The sequence below is a fragment of the Seriola lalandi genome, unplaced genomic scaffold, assembly GCF_002814215.2.
Source record: "Seriola lalandi dorsalis isolate HSWRI2012SDOR001 ecotype SW California unplaced genomic scaffold, Sedor1 jcf7180002054353, whole genome shotgun sequence".
NCBI lineage: Eukaryota > Metazoa > Chordata > Actinopteri > Carangiformes > Carangidae > Seriola > Seriola lalandi.
The window spans coordinates 23,626-47,541 of NW_019524906.1; the positions used below are offsets into that span (position 1 = coordinate 23,626).

The 23,916-nt window shown below is 41.3% G+C and overlaps 2 protein-coding genes across 3 annotated transcripts in view; both read right to left on the reverse strand.

Moving 5' to 3' along the window:
- Window positions 1–446: 446 nt before the first annotated feature.
- On the reverse strand, window positions 447–12,713 carry lmx1a (LIM homeobox transcription factor 1, alpha). The gene is made up of 7 exons (XM_087174432.1): window positions 10,380–12,713; window positions 4,384–4,604; window positions 3,379–3,554; window positions 2,722–2,799; window positions 2,245–2,329; window positions 1,694–1,873; window positions 447–1,050 (listed from the first exon to the last, which is right to left on the reverse strand). The coding sequence occupies exons 1-7, from the start codon at window positions 10,583–10,585 to the stop codon at window positions 908–910; spliced, it is 1,089 nt and encodes a 362-aa protein (XP_087030558.1). The 5' UTR covers window positions 10,586–12,713; the 3' UTR covers window positions 447–907.
- A 765-nt stretch (window positions 12,714–13,478) lies between these two features.
- Window positions 13,479–23,916, reverse strand: part of rxrgb (retinoid X receptor, gamma b) — a 23,640-nt gene continuing 13,202 nt past the window's right edge. For both annotated transcript variants that reach the window (XM_023408003.2, XM_023408004.2), the window contains exons 2-10: window positions 21,569–21,804; window positions 17,942–18,086; window positions 17,393–17,572; window positions 16,939–17,099; window positions 16,091–16,220; window positions 15,450–15,582; window positions 14,952–15,043; window positions 14,557–14,662; window positions 13,479–14,115 (exon numbers count right to left, since the gene is read on the reverse strand). In XM_023408003.2, the coding sequence (XP_023263771.1) occupies window positions 13,968–14,115; window positions 14,557–14,662; window positions 14,952–15,043; window positions 15,450–15,582; window positions 16,091–16,220; window positions 16,939–17,099; window positions 17,393–17,572; window positions 17,942–18,086; window positions 21,569–21,804 (1,331 nt within the window). In that variant the 3' untranslated portion in view covers window positions 13,479–13,967. The remainder of the gene's footprint in view (window positions 14,116–14,556; window positions 14,663–14,951; window positions 15,044–15,449; window positions 15,583–16,090; window positions 16,221–16,938; window positions 17,100–17,392; window positions 17,573–17,941; window positions 18,087–21,568; window positions 21,805–23,916) is intronic.

Sequence of the window (23,916 nt, forward strand, 5' to 3'; positions counted from 1 at the left end):
GTTGTCTGGACCCCCCCCCCCCATCCCTGGGTTTTCTCAACCTCTCTTTCCCCAGGATTGGTGCATTCCAGCTGGGCACAGTGCCTGGGTGGTCGCCCCCACCCCTTCCCCTTCCAGTCCGCTTTGACTGGAGGAAGGAAAAGGCAGAAAAATGCAGCGAGGGCCTGTGACCGTGAGGAGCACAATGTGAGCGTTGATGATGGCGGCGTGGATGTGATGCTTACCTGCCACTGACCCATACTGCTGTCATAGCCCAGCATTTTACAATCTGATGATCCACCCAACAGCCAGGGGAAGATGCCTCGCTGACCTGTCACCTAGATTGGACCGATAAGCACTGAAGATGGACTGACCCAGCTCTGACCCTCAGCATGAATACCCCATCTTCATCCTGAAGGATCAGTCCGCGCTTTATACTTACTGTGCCACACACCTCATCCTGAATGTTCACTGTATCGTAACGTTATTTATTGATCATTGTTGGTTCATTCAAGATGAACAGCATACACACATTGTGAGAATAAATACAAATACACACCCAAACGGCTATTTACATTAGTAGATGCAGTTATAATCTCATAATCTAACATTCAAACATAGTGAGAGAGGTCCGACAGTGTCATGCATACACAGGAGACTTTAAAGAGCCTGTGTTGAACAGTGGGATTGTAAAGCATAAGAGGCAGTAGTGTAATTATGTTTAAATGGAGGTGCACATGATATATCCACCCTCTAATAGCCTGATAACCACTGATTTAGAGTATATTGCATGGTGTCACAGTGTACCCACGTCCCCAGCCACTTCCTCAACTACCTTGCGCATTGTCCACAGAAATAAATGATGAGACCAGAGAGCGACGCAGGGTGAAGGAGACGGACCATTCCTTACTGAGTCCAATCTTCACTCTCAGGAGGTGAAGTAAGAGTCCTGCATGGAGTAGAGGCGGTCAATAGGAGTAAGTAGAGAGGAGTCACCCAGGGCGAGGCAGTTGCTGTCAGCCACATGACAAAGAGGGTCTCTGTCCACGTCACCGTACAGGCCCTTAAAGCCTATAAAAGAGACAACATCACTGCTTTATCAATACCTCGTGTATAATCCGATCATTCAATCGTTTTTTTCTCTGGATCTGAGGGGAGTTTGAAAGAATTAACCTTGGCTACCTTTAAAAATGATTTTGAACAGTTGGAAAGTCTGTTGAAAATTGCCTGACAAGGTCATGCAACCCGAAACATCTGCTACTCCACAAAATTTAACACATTTTAAAGTTGGAAAACATTTTTAGGAATGTTTGCTGATCTCACTCTGAGCAATATTAGCTACATTTTAAATACATTTGTAAACATCTGAGAAAATATTGCCCTAAAAGCTATAATGATTTATATTTAAACATTTCAGCCGGCCTGAAAAGGAAATAGTTCTTGATATTTAAGTTATTCTGCAGCATGAGAACAAAGAGCAGCACCACCACAGGAAACACCACAGCTACAATGCTTGAAGCTGACTGGAACCCATATTTAAAAAACAAATTCAAATCTCATGATTTAAGTTCAGATTTCATAATGCCAAATGTAATGCCATAAGGTCATGTCTTTTTACTTGGTTTCTCTTATCTCACTAATCACTGAGGTTTAGAGCAATACTGTGAACATGTAACTCTGCGTCGTGGTATGACAGCAGCACTCAGGTCTTTACCATAGGGGTGCATGTGATCCCCTGGCATCTGAGGCGGGGTCAGACCCTGTCTGAAGGGGTCCATGTCATAGTCCTGCTGCTCCAGTGTGGTGAGCCCCATCTGCTGCTGCTGCTGCTGAATGTGAGAATAAGAGGACCCCAGGCGCTCCATCTCAGAGGTCAAACCACCACAGGAGGGCGCTGTGGGACACGAGACACAAACACGGTTCACTGTTGTCTGTTAATGACTTTAGGTGAGCTTTTGCCGTAACTATTTAGAGCTCTGTTGATGATGAACTTTCGCGACTTTCACGGACTTGTGTCAGACATTTTTTTTTTTTTTTTTTAAAGCTGATCGGAATCACATCAGAATCTCCTGCCTTTGTAATATTGATTTGTTACATTGAATGACATCCTTGCTCTTCTACAAAATATTGCTTAACATCTTGAATCGATTTTTACTGCATATGTAGATTTTTAATTCACTTTTAAAATCAATTCCCAATCACCGAGCAGGAAGGGGGACATCGAGTGTAACTTTTTCTTAACATACATTTTCAGCAGTATAATACCTGTATGATGTGACGGGTGCTCACGGTGTTCCTGAGTCTGCTGCTGCTCCTGTTGCTGCTGCTGTCTCCTGGCCAGCTTCTTCATCTAAAAACAAGCATCACCAGACATTACAGCTAACTGTGCACACGGGTCTATTGTAAAATTCCCTCTCACTCACACACAGTCCCTCTGCCACCCAGGCATACGAGTGTGTTCACACAATTGCAAAGTATTAACAGCGAGGTAAAGGACATCTTTCAGTGGAGGAGGGAAACCACACATGAGCCCACTTTGTGAGGAAATATGGGGTTTAATCTACAGCGATCTCGCAGTGAGATGTCATCAGTTTCCTGTATGAAGAGATAACCAGGCTGATTTCCACTCTGGCATACAAATACAGTGCAGAAAGAGTCCTTTTATTAGTAGCGCATATGACTGTGTGTGTGTGCGTGCGTGCGTGCGTTTGTGTGTGTGTGTGTGTGTGTACTTTGTATTACTTTGGCTCTTTGGTTCTGGAACCAGACCTGCACTACCCGGACGCTCAGGCCGGTCTCTGCTGCCAAGGTCTCCCTTACCTTGGATTAAGATTCAGGGGGAAGGAGAAAGAAAGAAAGGGAGGATGAAAAAAAAAAAACAGGAAAATAAAAAGAGAGAGGAGGTCAGTTGAAGGTTAAAAACATCAGTATCACTACAGTAGTCCACCTCAAATGAGGAGGAAGGAATAAAACATATTTTGAAATTTATTGTTTGAGAAAATAACACTTCTAAATATCTCTACTTTTATGTGGCATATTTACCCATACAATATGTCCAATAGCAGTACAGTGGTAATATATACAGTAGATGAAATTGTGTCAGACTTCATGGCTAACTTAATAACCTAATATCTTCGCATTGAGACATGATATAATGTTTTTCTGTCCACATTCTCTCCACTGCTGTAGTTGCTCGTACAATTTGTGGACCTCATTTAAAAAGATAAATATACTATGATTTACACATTTACTTTAAAAAATGGACACTTCCAGTTTCCATACTATTCCATGCTAAGTCCTAAGATTCGTATACGTTGTACGCTCATTAAAATGACAAGATTCTCTTAGTATCCACAGTAGATCCAGACATACTGGGCAGACACAGGATAAACACTTTACCTTTCGGCAAGGCTTGGATGAAACCTCAAAGGAGGCTTTAAAGGTCCGTCTTTGTTGAGTGGTCAAAATAGTGCGAGGTCTTTTAGGACGTTTGCTTTCCAGGTCTTCTGATCGAACTCGTCTACCGGTGATTTTCCCAGATTCCTCCTCCTCTTCTTCCTCATCATCACTTTTACCTAGTGGATGGACATGATCGAAATGTTTGTTTACCTACAAGTCACTCACATAAAAAAATTACAATTATTGAGAGGCAGATTTAATGGAAAACTGATGCCATTAATATAAGATGATCACTACATTATTTGCACGTAGTTATTGAGTGATTATGACTTTTTTCAGTTTAACTACTTTCCCTCAATTTGCCTGATCACTGCTTCAGTTTGAGGTTTCCTACATTTCCCAGAATACCTTTCAATAACCTAGAATGTCCCTTAATAACTTGCATTCTTAATTGGTAGATAGAAAAAAAACCCTATAGTATTAGTTACAGTCATACATATTAAAAGCAAAGGAGTTCTATCTCTTCCTATTATCTTTCTAAGTTACAGGAATAATACACACTTGGATTAAACTTTGACCCCGTTTGACACTGTGTAACACACATTCAATATGTGACTAATTTCTTTATATATATATATTTCTGTTGGGCTATTTACTCAAGTTAAAATATGGTTATTCTGACCCAGTGTACTAAATACTACAACCTCAATTGTTACCTTTAAACCGTCAATTAACTGTTTTATTTGTAGAAAACAATGTGCATATGCACGATACACATATTAGTAACATATGGTGACATCATATTAAAACTGTTCACTGCCCCACACATTGTAATTTAGATAAATAACCCAACAGTAATGTAAAAACACAAAGACAGGTTCAAAAAGAACCAGTGTCTTGCGTGGTTTTCTCCCCAGTGTTGCATTGGCACTGAGTCTGTTCTGACACACTGATTTGCAGTGTACATGTACACACACACATACTGTACGCACACAAAGCCTGTACCTGTGTCAGAGGAGGTCGGGCTGGCCAGACACTGGTGGTAGTCCTCTCTGGCACACAGTAGCTGTCCCTCCCTGAGGACGCAGCGGTCTCCAGTCTGCAGGCGGCAGGAACAAACGCTGCAGGTGAAGCAGCGCAGGTGGAACACAGCGGCCCCTGCGCGCATCACCAGCTCTGCAGGAGAGACGGCCTCAGCGCAGCCCCCACAACGCACCGCAAACAGACTGGAGAGACGGAGGAGAAGGTGGGGGTGGAACCATTGGAGGAAATGGAGAGAAACTGTGAGAGCTCAGTAAATAACAGAGAGTGATGCTTTTGTTTAGCTGACTAGGGCTGGAGTAAAGCTGAGACACTTGAGGACCCTTCACACCTCAGTAAGAAGGGACACCATGAGAAAAAAACATGCTTGGTTGACTTGGGGAATGTTGCTGAGTCGAGCTGTCACTCAAAACAACTGCCAGCCTGACTTCTCCCCTCTCCCCCCTCCTCCCCCTGCCCTGGACACTCAGACACATACCCTTAGCATGGCGGGTGTGCATCTTAGCGCCTGGCAACCAGGACTAGTGAGCTTAGCCTCAGAGACTGTTGCCGTGGCTCCGGCTGCCATGTCCGAGGCTGTGCTCCTGGAGAGGCAGGAGAAAAGCTCTCGGCAGGCCATGGCTCCAGGCAGAGGGGGGGAATCAGATCTCCCGGTGGGAGAGGCTGAGCCGCCGGTCCCAGGAATTATCCGCGGAATTATCCCTAAGTCTGCTTAACCAGAGCGGGACAAAGACAGAGCCAGCCCCCAAGCAGCAGGACCATTGTCCGCTGGCTGGCACCGCGGCATTTTGGGTCTGTCACGCAGGATGATGCGTCATCATTCTGGAGCTGGCATTTGTCTCCAGACCTGACTGGGTCACCGGACCAGTCAGCACAGAGGCATGAGAAACTGACAGCTTTTTTTTCTCCATGTTTTTGTTTTCACATAAAAAATACTATATATCAGTAATTCAAGTTTTTTTCTTGCTACTGTGTATTGTAAAAAAAAAAAACTTGAAGCAGAAGAGATGAGTGAAAGATAAAAAGAAATAAAACCTTCATGTGAAGTTTTTTGTAATACGGATCCATGCAAATCCCTAAGTAATGGAGTAATATTGGCCTATTAGGATTTCTCTAATATTGGCCACCTATGTTGTCCACTTCAGATGTGATGAACCACAGCCATTTTCAGTGAAAAGTTGCTGTGTCGGTGGTGCAAAACCAGACACCACAAAAAGTTAAAAAAAAAACAAAAAAAAAAAACTTTCAAATAAAACAAATATTGCTTTTGACCTTCTTTTATCTAAAACGGTAATTTAGCAAGAAAACAAAGACTCAGACTAAACATAAAGCAAACACCCAGGTTGAGACATCCCTGTCAAAAGCTGTGGAGCTGCAACATCCTGAAGCCAAACATTGCTGGGACCTCCTACTGTTGCTGTGGGGTCGCTAGGGAAACGGTAAAGCCCATTCCCAGAAGCTCAGGAGGGTCAGTCGGGCTGCTTGACCCATCCGAGCCGTCTGCCCCACGGCCTCAATGGTATGCACTCTAATATGGCCAACATACCGTCTGTGGTATGTGGATTCCTGTGGCAACAGAAGATGCAATGAAATATTTTCAAAGGAAGTGTGGCAGAGGAAACACCCAGAATGTCTCTGGGTTTCTATGATACAGCAAAGTACTTGATTTAATTTCTCAACATGATGCTAATGCTGGATGTCAGTGAAGAAGAAGCTACGGGCATTAATGTTGTGAGATCATTCGTGTTTCGAGAATCGCTTTTCCATTATGCGCCTTTCCTCCAGTTTGCCTTATTATCCCTCGTACTCTTAAGCGTTGTTAATGCAAAGGTAAGAGTACCTCCAATACTTATGGAGCAGCTCAAGGTGTTTAATATTTCAGAGTTTCCGCTGACATGATTGGCCCAGAGGCCCTGCCAGCAGAGCGGGAACACTCAGTCACGCTGGATTTAGACACGGCAATTAGTGACAAGATCATTACAGAGAAATAAGTCAGCAAAATCCTGTGCTCCTCCACACTGACACAGCCCGGGTAAGTCACTCTCAAGGTAGATGCACTGCATAATAAGATGAGTGTTTAGCAGAAATACACACACACACACACACACACACACACACACACACACACACACACACACAACACACAACATACACATCAACTCAAAGCGCTCCTCTCTCATTGTTCCTGCCTTGACTTCAGCACTGACCTTTGGCAGTCAGGCAAATAGACTGCTGGTCTGCTGGACAAGCAGAGAACACAGATCCAGTTTCTGGATCGGGTTAACCTGGATCCTTTGCTGAACACACTCACCAAAAGAAGCTGTGTATCAGATACAGATCTGCGGGTCAAGTGCACCGCCAGTCACACCGCTGATCTGACGACCAAACTGCTGTCCAGCGCACCTGTCCACTGAACCGTTTAGCCAATCTAAATCTACTGACAATCTAACCAACCTAAACATCACATTGTCAGACAGGAATTTGCATATTGCTTCATTAAATTACAGTACTGTCTCATGTACAGTATGTATTGTGTGTCGTGTGGGCTGCTACAGGTCAGACTAACTAACAAACTACATAAATTGCACGTACAATACAATCATATCGGGGAAAAAATACTGCCAGAATTTAATTGCATACAAATGCCATTATATTACATTTGGAATCATTAAAGAAATATTAAAAGACAAATGTATTAACTTACTGAGAATGGCCAATAGAAAATAAATTCATCCAATCATTTAAACAGATCAACTCGTCATTAATGAGTCACTAAATTTAGTAAAGCTCCAGTGGTTATCCGAATCCCATGAATATTATCACATTTGAATGAGATTATTATTATTATTATTATGTGATATAATGAGATTCTATAAATGTCAGGAAGTAAAATTATAAATTAAAAAAACTTCTGCCACAGGACATTGTGATCAAGAAAATCATTTACACAATTATTGATCCTCCAAATCACATTTTCCTTATAGTTCTATTAAGTTATTAAGTATGTGAAGTTGTACTGGTTCAGTAATTTATATATATATATATATATATATATGTATTCAAACTACTCCTAAGTGACCTGAAGAAGAAAAACGCTACACAAATAGCACATGCATCCATTAAAGACTACACACTACATAAGACCAAAACTACAGATTGCTTCAAGATCCCAGTGTGAATACCTGTCACACATGGTTTTAGTTTTTTTCATTTTCCTTACTGCAATTTAATTATTTATGTTTCCTTTTTTGGAGCCCATGTTTTTTTCATAATTGTTGGCGTTGATCTTGATTGTTTATTTGATGTTTTTAACTATAGTTGATCAAAACTGAATTTGATTGATTTGGTGTAAGTTAGTTTCCTTCCTGCCATGTCCATCTTCTTTTCTTTTTTTTAAAACCCTCTGCATGTTCTGGCAGAAAAGTACACATTAATCATGACATATTAATTACAAATATACAACAATAATTCAACATTCTGGTACTAATTATAGCCTCTTGGACTCTTGCACTAATACATTTTGAGTGAAGAAAATACTGGAATTATTGTCTTTTGCTTCCATGAAGAGGCCAAGCCTGATGGCCTGTCTGGCGCTGATTTACCACATAAGCACAGGAACAAACAAGGCAAATTTTGGGGAGAAGACACAACTTGGTGTTAAGAGACAAATGTTGTCACAGTATGGAATAATCATCACTTTTGGGATGAGCAGAACATAGTTTATAAAAGGTGAGAAAAAACACTGTGAGAGTTTAAAAAAAAAAAAAAAACTCTAATAGTGGACAGAAGTGGTGCTCATGTGCTGTAGGGTGCCATAACCCCCAGACAGGGAGGGTGAGGGGTGGGGGGTGATGGAGACGTGAGACCTCAGAGGCGGAGCTTTGGCACCCGGCCTCCTGCTAATTGGTCAGGTCAGATATCTCACGGTCGGTTGGGCGTCGTCCCATTGCTCGACACAGGGGCTGCTGTGAGCAGAGCTTTCCAGATGCCACGGCACATAACGCCAGGGCTCATGGAGCGCACTGTCCCCCAAAATAAGTTCACACCATCCTCGCCGTCTCTCTTGTAGGGATGCACCAGACCTTCTGACATATGGCTCTACTCTCCTAATTACCTCTCAGTCCTGCTTTTCTCTCAGTGCTTTAGCCAGGTGCTATTATCTGATCATGCTATAAGCGTTGCGAATAATGTGGTCTTATAAGAATCCTCTCTGATTTCCATTTATCCATTGAGATGCCAGTTAAAATGTTTACATAGGGGCTTAGTCATCATTAAAAACTGACAATTTTAACTGTTCTGCTAACAAATACAGTATTTGCAAAAGCACACGGGCCTCCAACACCACTGCAGCGTAATTTTAATTGGCTAGGAACTTGACGGTGGGGGCGCATTTTTGAGCCAGTGAGCGTACTGTAACATTTCATGTTTCCCTGTCTCCTTGGCAAAACCACCATCACTAAATTGTTCAGAGATAATGTGAGCTGCTGCCTTTTAGGTTGTACAGTTTTTGTCTTGGCTCTTGTTTGGGTGAGAGCATGTTTTGGAAGAAGAATGAAGGGATGAGGTGATGAACACCAATGAGGGAGTCAGGCAATGGGTGATGCTAGGAGTTTTGGGGAGGGGCGGGGGGGGACTACCTCGTCGACGAGACCATATGTTGTCCCCAGCTTGCAGTTGCCACGCCAGTGGGTCTCGAAATTTTAACACATTTTGACAATGTGTCAGTTGAGCTCTACCCCTAGTTGTGTGCTCTATGTGTGTGTGGTGTTTGTGTGTGTGAAGGTGTGACCGTGTTGTTTGGTGTGTGTGTGTGTGTATGTGTGTCTGTGTCTATGGATGTACAGTATGCAATAGTGTTCTCACATTCCAGCTCCCTTGCCACCCTTTCCTCCTACAGTCACCTTGTTCTTAGCGCACTGTGCCAACTTCCCTGGAAGTCAGCTTACACCATAAACACACACATACACAGCTACACAAACACACATACAGTATGTAACACAATTAATTTGGCATGAACTACAAAATCTACCCATGTGTACAGTATGCAACACTATGTAGGAATATACACGTATAAAGTTACTATAAAGAGAAATCATTCATCTCTCACTCTCTCTCTCTCTCTCTCTCTCTCTCTCTCTCTGTCACACACACACACAAACACACACATTCTTAGTCAAGGTCAGACATGGACAAGGGTTCTGTTGTGAAAATTGCCTTAATATCACAGAATCACAGAATCATTTTTGGACAGGAGGCCAAAAAATAAAATACAACAAATAATAAAAAACAAAATGAAATAATATGAGCAAAATGAAAAGTACATCACAAGAGCCATTAGATGTTTTTCCTATAACATGAACCATACAACATTATAGTCCATGTAATAGAGAAAACATCTAATGGCACCAAGTCCTGATAGTAGCCTATATTTGCAACATATGAGCCAAAGCTTGAAACAGGATGAGAAAAAAGTTTTAATTATAGGCTACTGTAAAAAACTAAACAAAAACAATTGTATTTAGAAATTAAATGGGATGCAGCTAAGATTTTAGCAATATTTTAGCATATTGCATATATTTTAGCAGTATTTTCAACCTAACCCTAACCCAACTGTAACGAACATTTACGTTACTCTTCACCAAGCTAAAATTCATTGAATTAAAATGTTTTCATTCAATGACTTTACCAGAGAGAAACTGACATGGTCACATGACTTTGGTGGTGGCCCATAAAAAACTATTTCTTTGCAAATTTCTAACCTAAATTCACTTGTATTTCTTGGTGCAGAAAAACTAACATTACAGTGTAAAATCAACCTGGAAAATCTCTTTACCTTCACGTGCATGGCAGCCTCGTGCCAGAGCTGAAAAGTAGTATGCGTGTGCCTAAGTGTTTTATGATTTCAGCTGTCACATCAACAGACACCAAACAATAATTCAGAGTTGGAAGTGAGCACTCACTCAGCATAGTCCCGCTTGCAGTAAAGTTTGCGGTCCCGCAGAAAGCAGGAGTTCTTGAGCGCGTCCCCGCACGCTGCGCACCGCACACAGCCCTCATGCCAGAGGCCGTCAGTGACTCTGAGCAGGAATCTGTCTGTGATCAGCCGGTGGCATCCGGCGCACACTGCCCTCTGATCCATATCTGCAGTGATGGGAAATCCTCTCATTACAACACTTTTCCAATCAGCAGGATGCGGATGAAATACAGTGCTTGCTAATTTGGGCTGTGGCAAACTGAAGGCTGAGAGAAGTTTAATGAAGGCTCATCAAAACGCGACTTTGCCTCTTTTAAATGTTAGAAAAAAACCCAGCTAAATTGCTAGTTGTTTAATTAAAAAGTTAGTATTACATTGTGAAACGTTAATTATTTTAATCGTTTTGACCGTTATTTAAACCAATGATGACGTTCTATTGGTGACCATGTGCATTTAATAATGCGAAAAATAATCTCAGTGAAATACAAAGTTTAAAAAATGTATTCTGAATCTAAGTCTTACTAATTAATGATGATTAATATAATTAAGTCATCATTTTTTTACCCTCCTAGATCCACCACTGCAGTGCTCTAAAGAAACATAGTGATTTTGACCAAAGTTAATCAAAGGCAAAATAAATAGGCTTATTCAAAAATGAAATTAAAAACCAAGTTAAAAAAAAAAACCTACCTGTTAAATGCGAGTTTCCTGACGGTAGCAAAGTGTTTTAGGTTTTAGACTCCCAGTTCCTCTCGGAACATCTCCGGCGCTCAAACTCCTGCTGCAACTTGCTGCTCTGAGACTCAGAGAGCAGCGCATCAAAGTTTCTCCTCAGAGCTTCCGCCGACCTCGCTGAGTCCAGAGTTATTGACTATTTAGGCTATCTATCAATTATCCTATTAGGAATGAACGGGAAGGACAGAGAGAGATTGAGAGAGAGAGAGTGAGAGAGAGAGAGAGACAGAGAGAGACTTCCTCCATGTGCAGGTGCAGGTTACCTCTCTCTCTCCCCCCTCCCTTTGTCACTCTCGCTCTCTCTCTGTCTGTCTCTGTCTCTCTCTCTCTCTCTCTCACTCTCTCTCCCCCCCATGCTGAATTCCAGAGTTACCACAGACGCACATGAAAGGATTTTTTCTTCCCATTAGAAAATAATAATAGTGTTCAGGAAGTGAAGTGCAGGTTAAAGGGTCATATACTTCCATAGTGTAGGCCTGTAGTTAGGGTTCTGAGTAGTCATACTATAGTCTCCCCTCTGATTTGGTAAAAGTCATTAGCCTATATGTTTTGGTGAGTGGCGGAGCACTGGAGGTGAAGGCTGGCCCACTGCACTTGTTGAAGTTTGGTTTGACCTATGTTTAGAGTAGGTTGCTGATGAGCTCTGTTATAGGTTGCAGAGAGCCGAGTATGCCGAGCTGTACCTTTGTGAAGTTTGAATAAACCAAGTGGTTTGACAAGTGAACTCCTGCCTTCGCCATCAAAATTACAATACTTTTAAGGGATAGATAGATAGATAGTTAGATAAAAAAACACATCATCCCTGCAGCATTCTATAGCAGGATTAGGTAGAGTTGTGTGCAGTGTGTATATATTGACTAGTCAGAAGACGTTGTGCCCCAAGTTGGTCAGTATGTAATGTTGCTGTGACATTTTAGGCTATAAAGCCAGCTCAACTGAAGACGAGTCTCTGCCTCTGATAATTGATATGCAGTCTCACATATAGGGATAAGGATAAATGCTAAAAAGAGAGAAAGAAATTGAGCACCAATCAAACTTACCAAGTGAAGTTTTCAAAGGTAGGGACTCATCATGCTTTGCAGTCTGGTTTACATTGCTGGTAAATCTGAATTAATTGTACTTTTGTGCTTGTAGTTACTGACAAATTAACAGAATGGTTCAATTGTGGATAATTTATCCAAGCTAACGAGGTATAGCATGTCAATATTCACAAATGTGTATGTTGCTACGCTGCTTTGCACACAATCAGGTCACCTGCGACCCTTTTGAACATCACAAAATTTACAAATAATAATGCATACTTACAGTTTGTGGGCCTGAGTCTCCCATTGGGCAACATAAAGTTTAAACTGCCCTGTCCTTTACAAATAACCATCGCGTAAATCCAGTATCAAACTATGCACGATTTTTGAAGCAGTCCTTGCAGTGGTGGGCTCAAAGTAAAATGTTTGGAACAGTAAAGTGAACCTGATAAAAAATAAATTCCTGCCAGTGAGTTCTTTGTGGTTCTGTTCTTGCATTGGCAGAGTATACAAAGTAGATTTCTCCAGGCAATTGAGAACATAGTGACTTTTCGGCATGGCATCAAAACAACAACAAAAAAAAATCATCTTCTTCTACTGATATTAATGTAAGGTGGTTGGCAAACAGCTTTTAGGTGCATTACTGCCACCTTCTGGTTTAGACCGGAATGACTCTTATCAAATATAATATAGCCTATTCTTTCGTCCAGTCTTTTAAAAAAAATGTAACTATGGTTTTCTACCTCACATTCCCGAATTCAGTTGGAACAATTATTTTAGTTCAAGTTTGATATGATCTTTTTCCAATATGTATTTGAGAACCTGTCTTTCCTGAGGACAATAAATAATTACGTTTTAATGTTTCCTGTACATTATAATACTCATATACACCAGTTGCATGTTTACCAGTTTTCTTAAGTGTACTGTTAAGACTAGAATGCCCAAATCCGTTTAGTTCTGCTACTTTCTCTCATTTCTCCAACTTTGCTTTGGATACTGTAGTAATACCTAATCTTTAGTTTCCCTGTTCCATTTTTATTGCCATTTCTTTACCATTTCTCATTTGATTATACTTTTAACTTCAGCCTTTCTATAATTTACTGCCATATTTACCTCTGATTTTGGGTTAGGGTAAGGGGCTAGATAATGAATTATGTCAATGAGTGTCTTCACATAAGACACATAAGACAAGAATGTGTGTGTCTTGACGTCTGTGCGTGTCATTATGTTTACACTCAATGGGTGCCATCTGGTGGCTAGAGCATGGAAATATAAGAAAGACAGAGGAATAGTCATTTTTACTTTTGGGGAATCTTAGGACATCAAAATGGTAACAACCTACATTTTTTAATATTGATGCTGCTGTGCAGTTTAACAATTTATTATACATGATGTCAAAATATGACAATACAAACACACATTTTTGATAAATTTTTAAATAACTTTATTCTGTAAGAATTCTCAAATGTGTTTTAAGAAATGCAGGGATGGTTTCTGTTTTTATTCAAGTCCTCTTTGAATAAAATATTATTCTTTTTCAAATTTGCATCGGGTTGTTTTTAAAATGGACACCTGAAATTATCTATTTACAAAAGAAATCTGTTAACAGTTGCATTAGAATTCATTATGACAGTGTACTCAATCCTCCGTCTCATCCTCCCCACACCCTCAAAATACTTTTTTAAAATTTTAATTACAATGTTTTGCTTGGTACAAAATATGCTGTTTTACAATTTAAATCAGTCTTTTTTTTAATTCCATCTTCATATCGCTGACAATGTGGGAGTATATACAGGGGGAAGGAGAGGGGACTGGTGTCATGTGATCTGATGCGGAGCCTCCAGCATCTCCATCAGGAAGGTGTCAATAGGTGTGTCCCCAATCAGCTTGAAGAAGAACAGATGCTCCAGGCACTTGAGGCCGATGGAGCGCAGGGCAGGCAGGCGGAGCAGCAGTTTGGCAAACCTGGGAAAGAGGAAAATAGTGAGGTATATTCTGAGGCTTCAGCTTTAGCAATCATAATTGCAAGTTCAATTTTAAATTAATTTCCAAATTTGCTAAAAAATAATTACTGTCATTATTATGTTTATCATTCAAAGCCTAACCTTCATCTTAATTTAATTGGTGGTGTGGGCTTTTATTTCCCAGCACCTGTTGCTCTTATTGAGCTCCCAACAGTAAAATCAAAATAATCAATTGAAACCATCATCACCACCATGTAAGGAAGAACACCACCAACCTTTATCCTTTTAAACATAATGAAGGAGTCGAGTCAAAGTGTTTTAGTTTTGGAAGAGCTGTGCAGTAATGTAATCTACAATCTTCACTGCTCTGTACAATCCAAAGCAGCAATTAAAACAATGGTGTTTAATATTGATTGATCCTCTAATGTAATGCATTTCCTACCTGCCAGGCTGGTCTGGGTATTTCTGTTTTGTATACGACTCCAACGAAGCGTAGACTTTTTCCCTTAGCCCCTCAACCTCTGGTGGGTTTGAAAGACCTTTTGCGTCTGAAACAAACACAAATTCACAGTCACACACAACCACATAAAATCCCTTCTGATCCACAAAACATCCACCTGCTTTTAAACCGATTTGAGGCCAAAACAGAAATTAAAGCCATGGTGTCACAAGGCCACTGTGTTTATCCTTTATAAAAATACATGGGTGCACAGTGAAGTCATAAAACCATATTATGATGCCCGACATTATGTTTGACCTATATGTAAAACCAATCTGCTGCATCATTGCATTGTGAATAACTGCATATGTTGCTTTCGAGACTATGATGTAACTGACCTGGGTTGAACAGGACGATGGCACGCAGGCAGCCAAGCTCTGTTTTATCCATCTGCATATCTTTCATTTTAGATACCAGCTCTGTCAGGACTCTGCAGGAGATGAAGAGAATAACATAAGAGAGTCACAACATGGACTGTAAATCAGTCGATCACCAAATATAGATATACACTTAGCCCTCATCTCAGCATTTAGCATTTTTCCAGGAGTAAGCATTCAGCTTCACTCACGTGACACTACAAAACTTTGTGAATGAAGGTAACAGTGGCGTAAAACACTGGTGAGATATTTCCAACCTAAGACCACAAAGTGACTATAAAAACATCCAGAGTGGTTTGACAGGACAACATTTAGTTCATCAACTCTTGCGGAAGTGCATTTCAGTTGCACTTCCTTCTTACTAATAGGGGTCTGCACTACCAGCAACACAAAGCTTTTTAGATGTTTAACCTAAAAAGCCTTTTTGTCAAGCCGACCACCACCTTATGTGCTACCTACCTATCAAAGATGGAGCCCACTCCAGCACTATGGGCGCTGCTTCTGTGGACGTGGAGGCCTGTCGCCAACAGGATGCCGTCTTTTACCGTGACTGAGCGATGCGAGAATGAGGCAATAAGCAACTCGTTCCAGCCTAGGTACAAAAAGACAACAACTGTGACCTCTCCATCTTTCTGTCCATCCCTACCTCACGGTACTTCTAAAGTTTCTGTAAATGCTTTGTGACATCATTTCAGAAGATTTCTGTGAACTGTCTGCCTTCCCATGTTTTTCTTAAAGATAAAATAATTCCTATTGGGTCTTTCTGTGAGACTTCTTGACTTCCTCATTCAGGCCTGTGTGTGAAATCTCTCACCAGCAGAGGTCAGCCCTGGTACAGCTACAAACTGCACTGCTGGGACTTGGCAAATAGTCCAGTTATATTTGGTTTCACTGCTCCATTAAACTAGATGGCAAAAATGTGCTCAGCAAATGTGGATGACTTAAATAGACTATCTGCCCAGAGATGAATAACTACTGGTTTGTAGAAAGACTTGATTACTGTTATTAGTGGTACCTTTGTGTAACATTACATGCATTTTTAAGTTTTTAAGTTTGTACACACATGCTTGCTGAATGCATGGGTTTGCATGTGTGCCTACCTGCTCGTAGTAGGATGACCTGATCATCGAGCGGGAGTTCAGAGAAGTGCGGGATCCTTTTGGCCCACTCCACCAGTGTGAAGAGCTGTTTGTCTGCTGCTTGGCAGATATTGGTGACTGGGTCGTTGGTCTGGAGAGGAACAAGGGTAAAAATGCCAAAACAATACAGTCAATAACTGTGCTGGTGAGCTCCTTCTAAATTTATCTAACAGCAGTTAGAGCAGGTGCAGCTGCTTTGCATCTATTTTCGGGTGCTTTCTAAACCAACAGATTCCTCTCAAGACTTGTGAAAGTTTAAGAAGACAGTCTCCAGAATGATCGCAGAGTTGAGTTACCACTGGTAAAGTGTCACTGCAGTTCAACATTATGAGAGTTTGGTGGTAGGATTTGTTGCAGGGCTGCATGAGATTGTACAGGTCAGTGTCTACTTCACTGTTGATTTGCTGACTTCTCAGAATAAAACAGCTGTCAGCAGCACTGACAGTGGCCTGTCCGAATAATGGAGTTATAGTAGAGCCTGGATTCACCACCATAAACTGCTCATCTTGTGTTAATTACCTTAGATTTCCTTACTAATCAGATCATTTGAATCGTGGATCTGCTGTATCAGTGTTTATAAGATTCTTTCTTGAATTTATTTACACTTGAACTGAACATATTCCATCACTTCAGCTTCAGGATTGCAAATATCTACTTTGCTTTGCTAGGAGTACATATGTTTTTTGACCACCACAGATCAGGACCAACATCATCCAGTGGCATCTGTCAGGTACCACCTTGGCCTCATGGTAAAAACAGTAAGAGCTCATGGGTTTGGCCCCATCCAGCTCAGTGCCTGTGATTCTTACAGAGTTTCCGGGGCTGCCGTCACTGTACGTCTCTGTTTTGGGTTCCACAGCGAGCTCAGCATCCAGGATCTTGTCCACAGGCATATCCTCGTTGAAACTGCTGGTAGATTCCACCTCATTCTCCCCTCGCTCCTTCCCACGCTGCCTCTCTTCCTGCACCGCTACGCAAATACACACACATTTTCATGAATGCACCAATATATCCATACAAATATAGAGTATAATTAAGATGTGCTTTGAGTCATGTTATTGACATTTCCATGCATATCAGCCTGACATGGATCTTGATTAGAACTAAAAATATATTTCTGCAGGGTTGAACAATTCATGTTTGCACTACATGAATTTGAAGTGATGACTCTGGGTTTGAAAAGATTAAAGAACACAGGCCTGTGTCTCACACCCAAAACTATCCCTATTCATCTCCCACATGCACACACACACACACACACACCTTCTCTCTTCATGCCCATGGCCAGGCACTTCTGGTAGCGACAGTATTGGCAGCGGTTTCGCTGGCGCTTGTCAATCAGGCACTCCTTGTTGTCTCGACATGTGTATGTGAGATCTTTTCGGACGGTCCTCTTGAAGAAGCCTTTGCATCCCTCACAGCTGTACACACCGTAGTGCTTTCCTGTGGAAACAAAACCCACAACATCACTCCTGCTTTGAGCCAGCACTAAACCGCACAGTACATAAGGTTCATGGTGTGGACTGTAAACCTCTTTTTGGACACATGTTTGGAGTCAGGATTGGAAGCATGTTTGCCATTTACTAGACAGTGAAAATCCCATTTTGTAAATACAGCAACAACAGCACAATAAAGATCTTTGCAACAGGAAAAAAAATAGATTGTTAAATCTGACAAAATCCCTTACATGTCATCTTGAAAACATCTGTCTTTGTTGTCTTTCTTTCTTTCTTCTTGTCATCTCTGTGGGAATGTTAGTGGGGAGTGGCAGTGTACATTTCTCCATCCTCCATCCTAACCCTCTAACATTACCTGAGGAGCGGTCCCCGCAAATGGCGCAGATGTGCTTTGACATTCCCCCGGGGCTCGTACACTGGTAGTTGATGTTTCCCAGGTTCTGTAGGCCTGGCGGAGGCTTGATGTCCTCCGAGCTGCTGACACTGTTCATAGAGTTCATCTGAGGATGACAGGAAGACAGAAGAGAGAACAAAGAGAGTTGAAGCTTAGGTGGCCAGAACTGAACAAAACGGAGCAGAAGAGGAAGCAGAGGGGAAATAAGAGTTAAAAGTGTTAGGCAGTCTCATGACACTCTCTCTTCCTCTATTTTCTCAGTTTGTTTTCCGCTCACCCATATTATTACTTTCTCTCCACCCACACGCTTTATTGTGAAAGTGTCTCAGGGTGCGATCACGTGCTCTGGCAATGGGAGGAGCTAAGTCTTCTGTCAGAGGCTTGTCATACAGGTTTTTTTTTATTTTTTTTATTTGTTTGTTGACAGGGAGAGGCTTAGGAGTCACGTGTGCAGAAAGTGCAGTTCTCGAACACAAACAGCAGAGGGGGCTCCTGTGTAGGGTCTTCGAATTTCTGGGAATGAAGGTAATGTTTAAGTAGTGTTCAGATGTTGATGCTTCTAATCTCTGCATAATTTTATCCGGCCAATTTTTAATTTTGGAGAATTGAAAGATTCCCAGGTGGCTTGACAAAACTTCACACCTTACTTAATGAGACTGAGGACTCTTACTACAGTATGAGGCCTTGTGTGACCTCAAGGAGCCCCATTATACAACGAGGTGTGAACAACCCACCAAGGTTAAAATAAGTGAGGCTCTCAGTGTCCTCTCAGTAGAGGTAATGAACCCTCTTCAATGAGGCCAGGCAACAAGTCCGGCTTCCTTCAAATTTTACATATCTCTCTTTCTCTTATCATCTCTATGCCCTTTGATCCTCTCCTGCTGACGAGAGCCAGGTGGGATGCATGTGCTGCACATTTCTGTTTGTTTAGTTGTTTATGTGCAAACATCTGCAATCCAACTGGAAACAACAAGGTTGACCTACATATGCCCTCCTGTTCTATATCTTTGATGCAGTATGACATATAGGACAGCTTCCTCACAGTCACCTCAGGCTCTCCCTATCACTTATTTACGAAGTGCACTTTCGTCTGAATAAACTCTAATGGCAAACTGAACTGAGGACTCTACGGGTGCGACCTTAAAGCAGAGGAGAGTACACAAGACATCTTTTTTCTGTCCTTCAGTTTTCCCCCAAGCACACTAGTTCTCTATTCGCCGCTACCCTCTTCCACTGTAGATGCCCCACAGGCGCACAGTCACACTTAAATGAGCATTCAGCCCCCTACGTATTCACTCATCAGTGAGTCAGCGGTGCACAGCTATTCCTCTTCGACGTGCTCTTCAATGCAGTTTTCACGAATAATTAATTTTACACATGTATGGTTTGAAAAAAGAAGCCTTGCGGTGCATTCAAACAGTTGTTCAGACACACATGCCGTTTCAGACAGACAACACATTGGTGCAAAAAAGGGCTACAAGCACTGTATATGGATTATTGATGCATCATAAATTCTTGATACGACACATGGTATGAAGAACATACTGCATCATACATGTAAGGTTTACTTCGGCCTTTAATGGGCCAGACGTGTGTATCCACTTTTCGGTAAAATTCATAAATGAACCAGTGAAAATCTAAGAAAAACAGATTTATTTTCAATTGGCAACCATGCACATTCATTCTGACTTTTAAAAGGCACAATGAGTGATAAAAATGCAAATAGAGATTAAACGATTAGTCAATTAATAAGTAAACTAACCAATGGATAAATAGTCTGCAACTTTTCTAATAATTGATGATTAATCATTTAAGTCATTGGTTAGGGTGGTTCCAGCTTCAAAAATGTGGATAATTGCTGTTTTTCTAAGTCTTCCATGATATTTAACCAAACAGGCAAACCTTGGGTTTTAGACTGCTGGTTAGAAAAGCAGTTAGGGTAATGTCAGTTTGGGCTTTGGGAGATTGTTATGGGCATTTTTTTTACATTTCAAGCACCAAATGACTTATCAATTAATCGAGAAAATAACTGACTGATTAATTAATAATCAAAATGATCTTTATTTGCAGCCATAAATACTGACAAAAATACATCCCCCTGCCCCCATCTAAACTGCAAACTGACTGACAGGTATTTCAATACATGATTTATTAATGTAATTCAAATAACTGAATATTAAATCTGTGTTTTAATGTTTTCTGTTGCAACTAAAATAGTTGAAAAATATAAAAATACAAAATAATTTATTATTCACTATGCATATGCTGTCATTTATATGATCAGAAAATACTGATTAAAAAAAGGTTGAAAAGAACAAGATGATAGTAGGAAACATGAATATAGATGTACAAGAATAATATTGAATTTGCTTGTGGTCAACCCCGAACTGCTCTTGAACTCCAGTTCACCCATACAAACAGTATGAGATGTTACGTGACACAATGACCTTATGGTGGCTTGGTCACTGGCTGCTGGCGAGTGGTGGAGAGATGGTTACACCATACGATCGTATTAACCCTGACTGTCCCTAAAGGCACGGATCCATACTGAGACTGAAGCAACATATATTATCGTCTGCTGCACCCTGCAGCACTGGCCTCCATCCAGTCTCTGAAGCACAATGTGTGTGTGCGTGTACGTTTGTTTCTGCATGTGTGCGATTATAGATGCACTGAGCCTTGTGGGGTTTGTAGTTCATTCAGAGGACCACTTAAACAACATACCACCATTAGCTCTCTGACTTTCTGTCAATTGTGCCAGAGAGCAGTAGCAGAACAGTAGTCTTGTGGGTGTTGCTGTTTATTATTTGTGCAATCTGAAAAGATGCAACCTCACACAGGAGGGAGCCGCGTTTGGATTATAAAAGACTGCTAGAATAACCAAAATGGAACTATAAAAGGAGACTAACGCAATTAGAGACAAGTTAAGAAGAAAAATAGGAAAAATGTCAGGAAAGTAGGAAAAAAGGCTGCTCTCTTTTTCTGTTTTTTGCCTTTCTCCCAGTAATCCATTAAAGGGCTAATAGTTGGACTGCGTCTTAAGTCCCCTCGCATGACAGCAGCAACACAGAACCCAGCGATGACCTTTTTGGGGCGAGATGTTTAAAGGTCAGTAGAAGGGTAGGGGAGAGAGGGAAAAGCCAAGGTATGCCAGCCAAACACATTGGATATGGCTAACCTTCAACCTCCTGACCGCTGTCGGGGATTCCAAGAAGGAGAGGCACATGATCAACCAAAGAACATGATAGTTTCAAGCAGATGAACCTTGCCAAAAAAAGTCATTTGAAAGAATATAAACCTCTGTTGATAAGAGCAGTGATGAATAGAAGTCCTTGTTTGTTTTTAAACAAAGTTAAGTGGGTAAACCAAGAGGATGAATAACAATATTGCACCTGGAATGCAGGTGTATAAATTATTATTATTAATGAATTGAACATAAATTAAAAAAAAAAAAAAAAAGTAGAAAGGTTATATTTACATTAAGGGGAAAATATTTAAATTCAAGCCCTTCTGAAAAAGAAGCCTTTTGAGACAACGTCCATCGCTCCTGAATCTGACTACCATCAAAACAGCCACACACTCTCTCACCTGGGGACTGCTGAGTGGTCCAAAGTTCATGTTGGGCGTGGACGGCAGCGACACAGAAGGTGAGCCCAGTGATGATGTAATGACGGGGTAGGGTGAGGCCAGTCCATTCATCGGCGAGCCCAAGGTAGACATGGGGGATGGCAGGGGCCTGGAAGTGCTGATGACTGACGGGTGGCCCACCATGCCACCCATGGGAGGCGGGTGGGTGTGGGCCGTGCTCATTGGCCCTGTGGAGTCTAGAGGAGAAGGAAAAGTGTGTTAGAGAACAAAGTTAAGAAGTGTAAGCTGGTGCAATCCAATACAGCAAATCCTGCATTTGTGAGGATTGTAATCTAAGCATTTTGTCGACACTGTGTCAGAGAGATAATTAGCGTTCATTTGGAGTCACGTTTCAGGTCATCTGACAGTCCTCTATTAGTTGACCCTTTGGCTGCTAAATGCTCCACTACGTTCACCAGCTTGTCACTAACTTTGGCTGCCTGGTGTTTGATGCTGAGCAGGTAGTCTGCAATGGGTTTTAAGAGCCTTTTGTTTTTCGCCGAAAACAGCTGCCTGCTGTGGCTGCAAACAGCACTAATGAGAGTGGTGGGAGTGAACCAGAACATTAAAGCTGCAGGCTGTAAAACCAAAACAATGAGTTAAAAGACACAAAAACTCTCTGTAGGGCTCTTAGGCAAACTGCAGGGGTGGGCGATAATTCTCGGCACGCTTGTTAGTACCGGCAATACCTTTCACATTACGCACAGTCATTTGATGCATTGCTGATATAAAAATATTGACTATAGCAGCTTTAAGACCCCATAAGAGCAAATACAGCACAAAATCACCCTTTAATATGAGTGGAGCAGCAGCAGCAGACAAAAGTTATTGCAAATTTCGTCCCAATGATTAGCCTACAAGCATAAAACATACTGTACATGGGAAAATGACAGTATAGCAGATGAAGAGATTTCTATGTTAATGTTCATATGAAAGGACCAAAAGCTTGAGAACATATTGTTTACTGACAGTGCAATATGCATTTATGTAGTCAGTGGTGTGTAAATATGGCTACACAGAGTGAAGTCCGCCCGATTTTGGTCGCAGGGTGCTGACTTTGCTTTGCATCCATTGATGTAAACTGACAGGCTGGCATTTACATAGATGACCTACTTAGAAAAGCTGTCAGTCAACTGGGTAGCAGGGTGTGGTGTGTACCGACCAATATACACATACAGTATGTACATACATGGACCAACATGTGCTGAACACATAATTAATAAATATATAAATAGTACATATATGCAAATAATAAGTACAGGCTGTCACAATAGATGTGATGTGAATAGATGAACAGATGCAATAAACAGGAACCTTCGGGGCAAATAACTGACTTTTTTTTGATACTGATGAAGAGTGACATACCACCATACGCACATGAATGTTTGGATTAGTCTGAACGGCCAGAAAATGCAGAAGCTTCTTCTTGTCAGTGCACCATCCCCCACCCACCTTTACACACACATGCACAGTGTGATACTGGGCCCAATGCCACTGTTCTTAGTTAAATGTCACATTCCTGTGTTTGTGGATGTGTGTGTGTGTGTGTGTGTGTGTGTGTGTGTGTGTGTATAAAGGTGGGAGTGGGCATGATACCCTCACACACAATGAAAAGCACCTGTGTTTTGCTTTGTTTCTTTTCCTTCCTCAGAGATCAACAGGGTGCCAGAGAGGAGATGAAGCTTTTTTTTGTGATGCACATCGCAGGATTATAACATCTACTCCGTCGTCTTGATTAACTTTAGTTTCATTTTCACATTTCCAAAGATGATTTTACAAGACAGTTCAATTTGTCAATATATTTTCCAATAGACAAATAATGCAATCCCTTTTCCCTTGAAAATATTAGCAAAGAGTCACTTTGGCCAAAGACGGGCCAAAGACGGGCCAAAGACGGGCCATTGCCATTACATTACAATGCAATGTGACTTCCCTATTTCTGCTCCAGAGTCTAAATGTGAAAAAGAGATGCTCCTACTCTGTATGGAAGCTAAACTCTGTACCAAAGGACCCTCATAGAGCCGCACAGAGCTGCAACAATTAGTCATTCAATGAAAGAGTAGTCATCAGTGAGTAGTCATGAGTTGTCATTCCTAGTTGTTACTCACTTTGTAACCGTTACTGAATAAGGATTACACAGTTGAAGATACAAAACATTACATTTACTCATTTCATCTAAGGGAAATGAGAAATGCTGACACAGTGAGAAACATTTCACTGAAAAATTCAACAGTTCTACTTGCCCTCAGGCAGCAGCTTTCAGCTCCGGTGTACACAAAGATGTGCTTCTTTTTTTGTTTTTTTTTTGC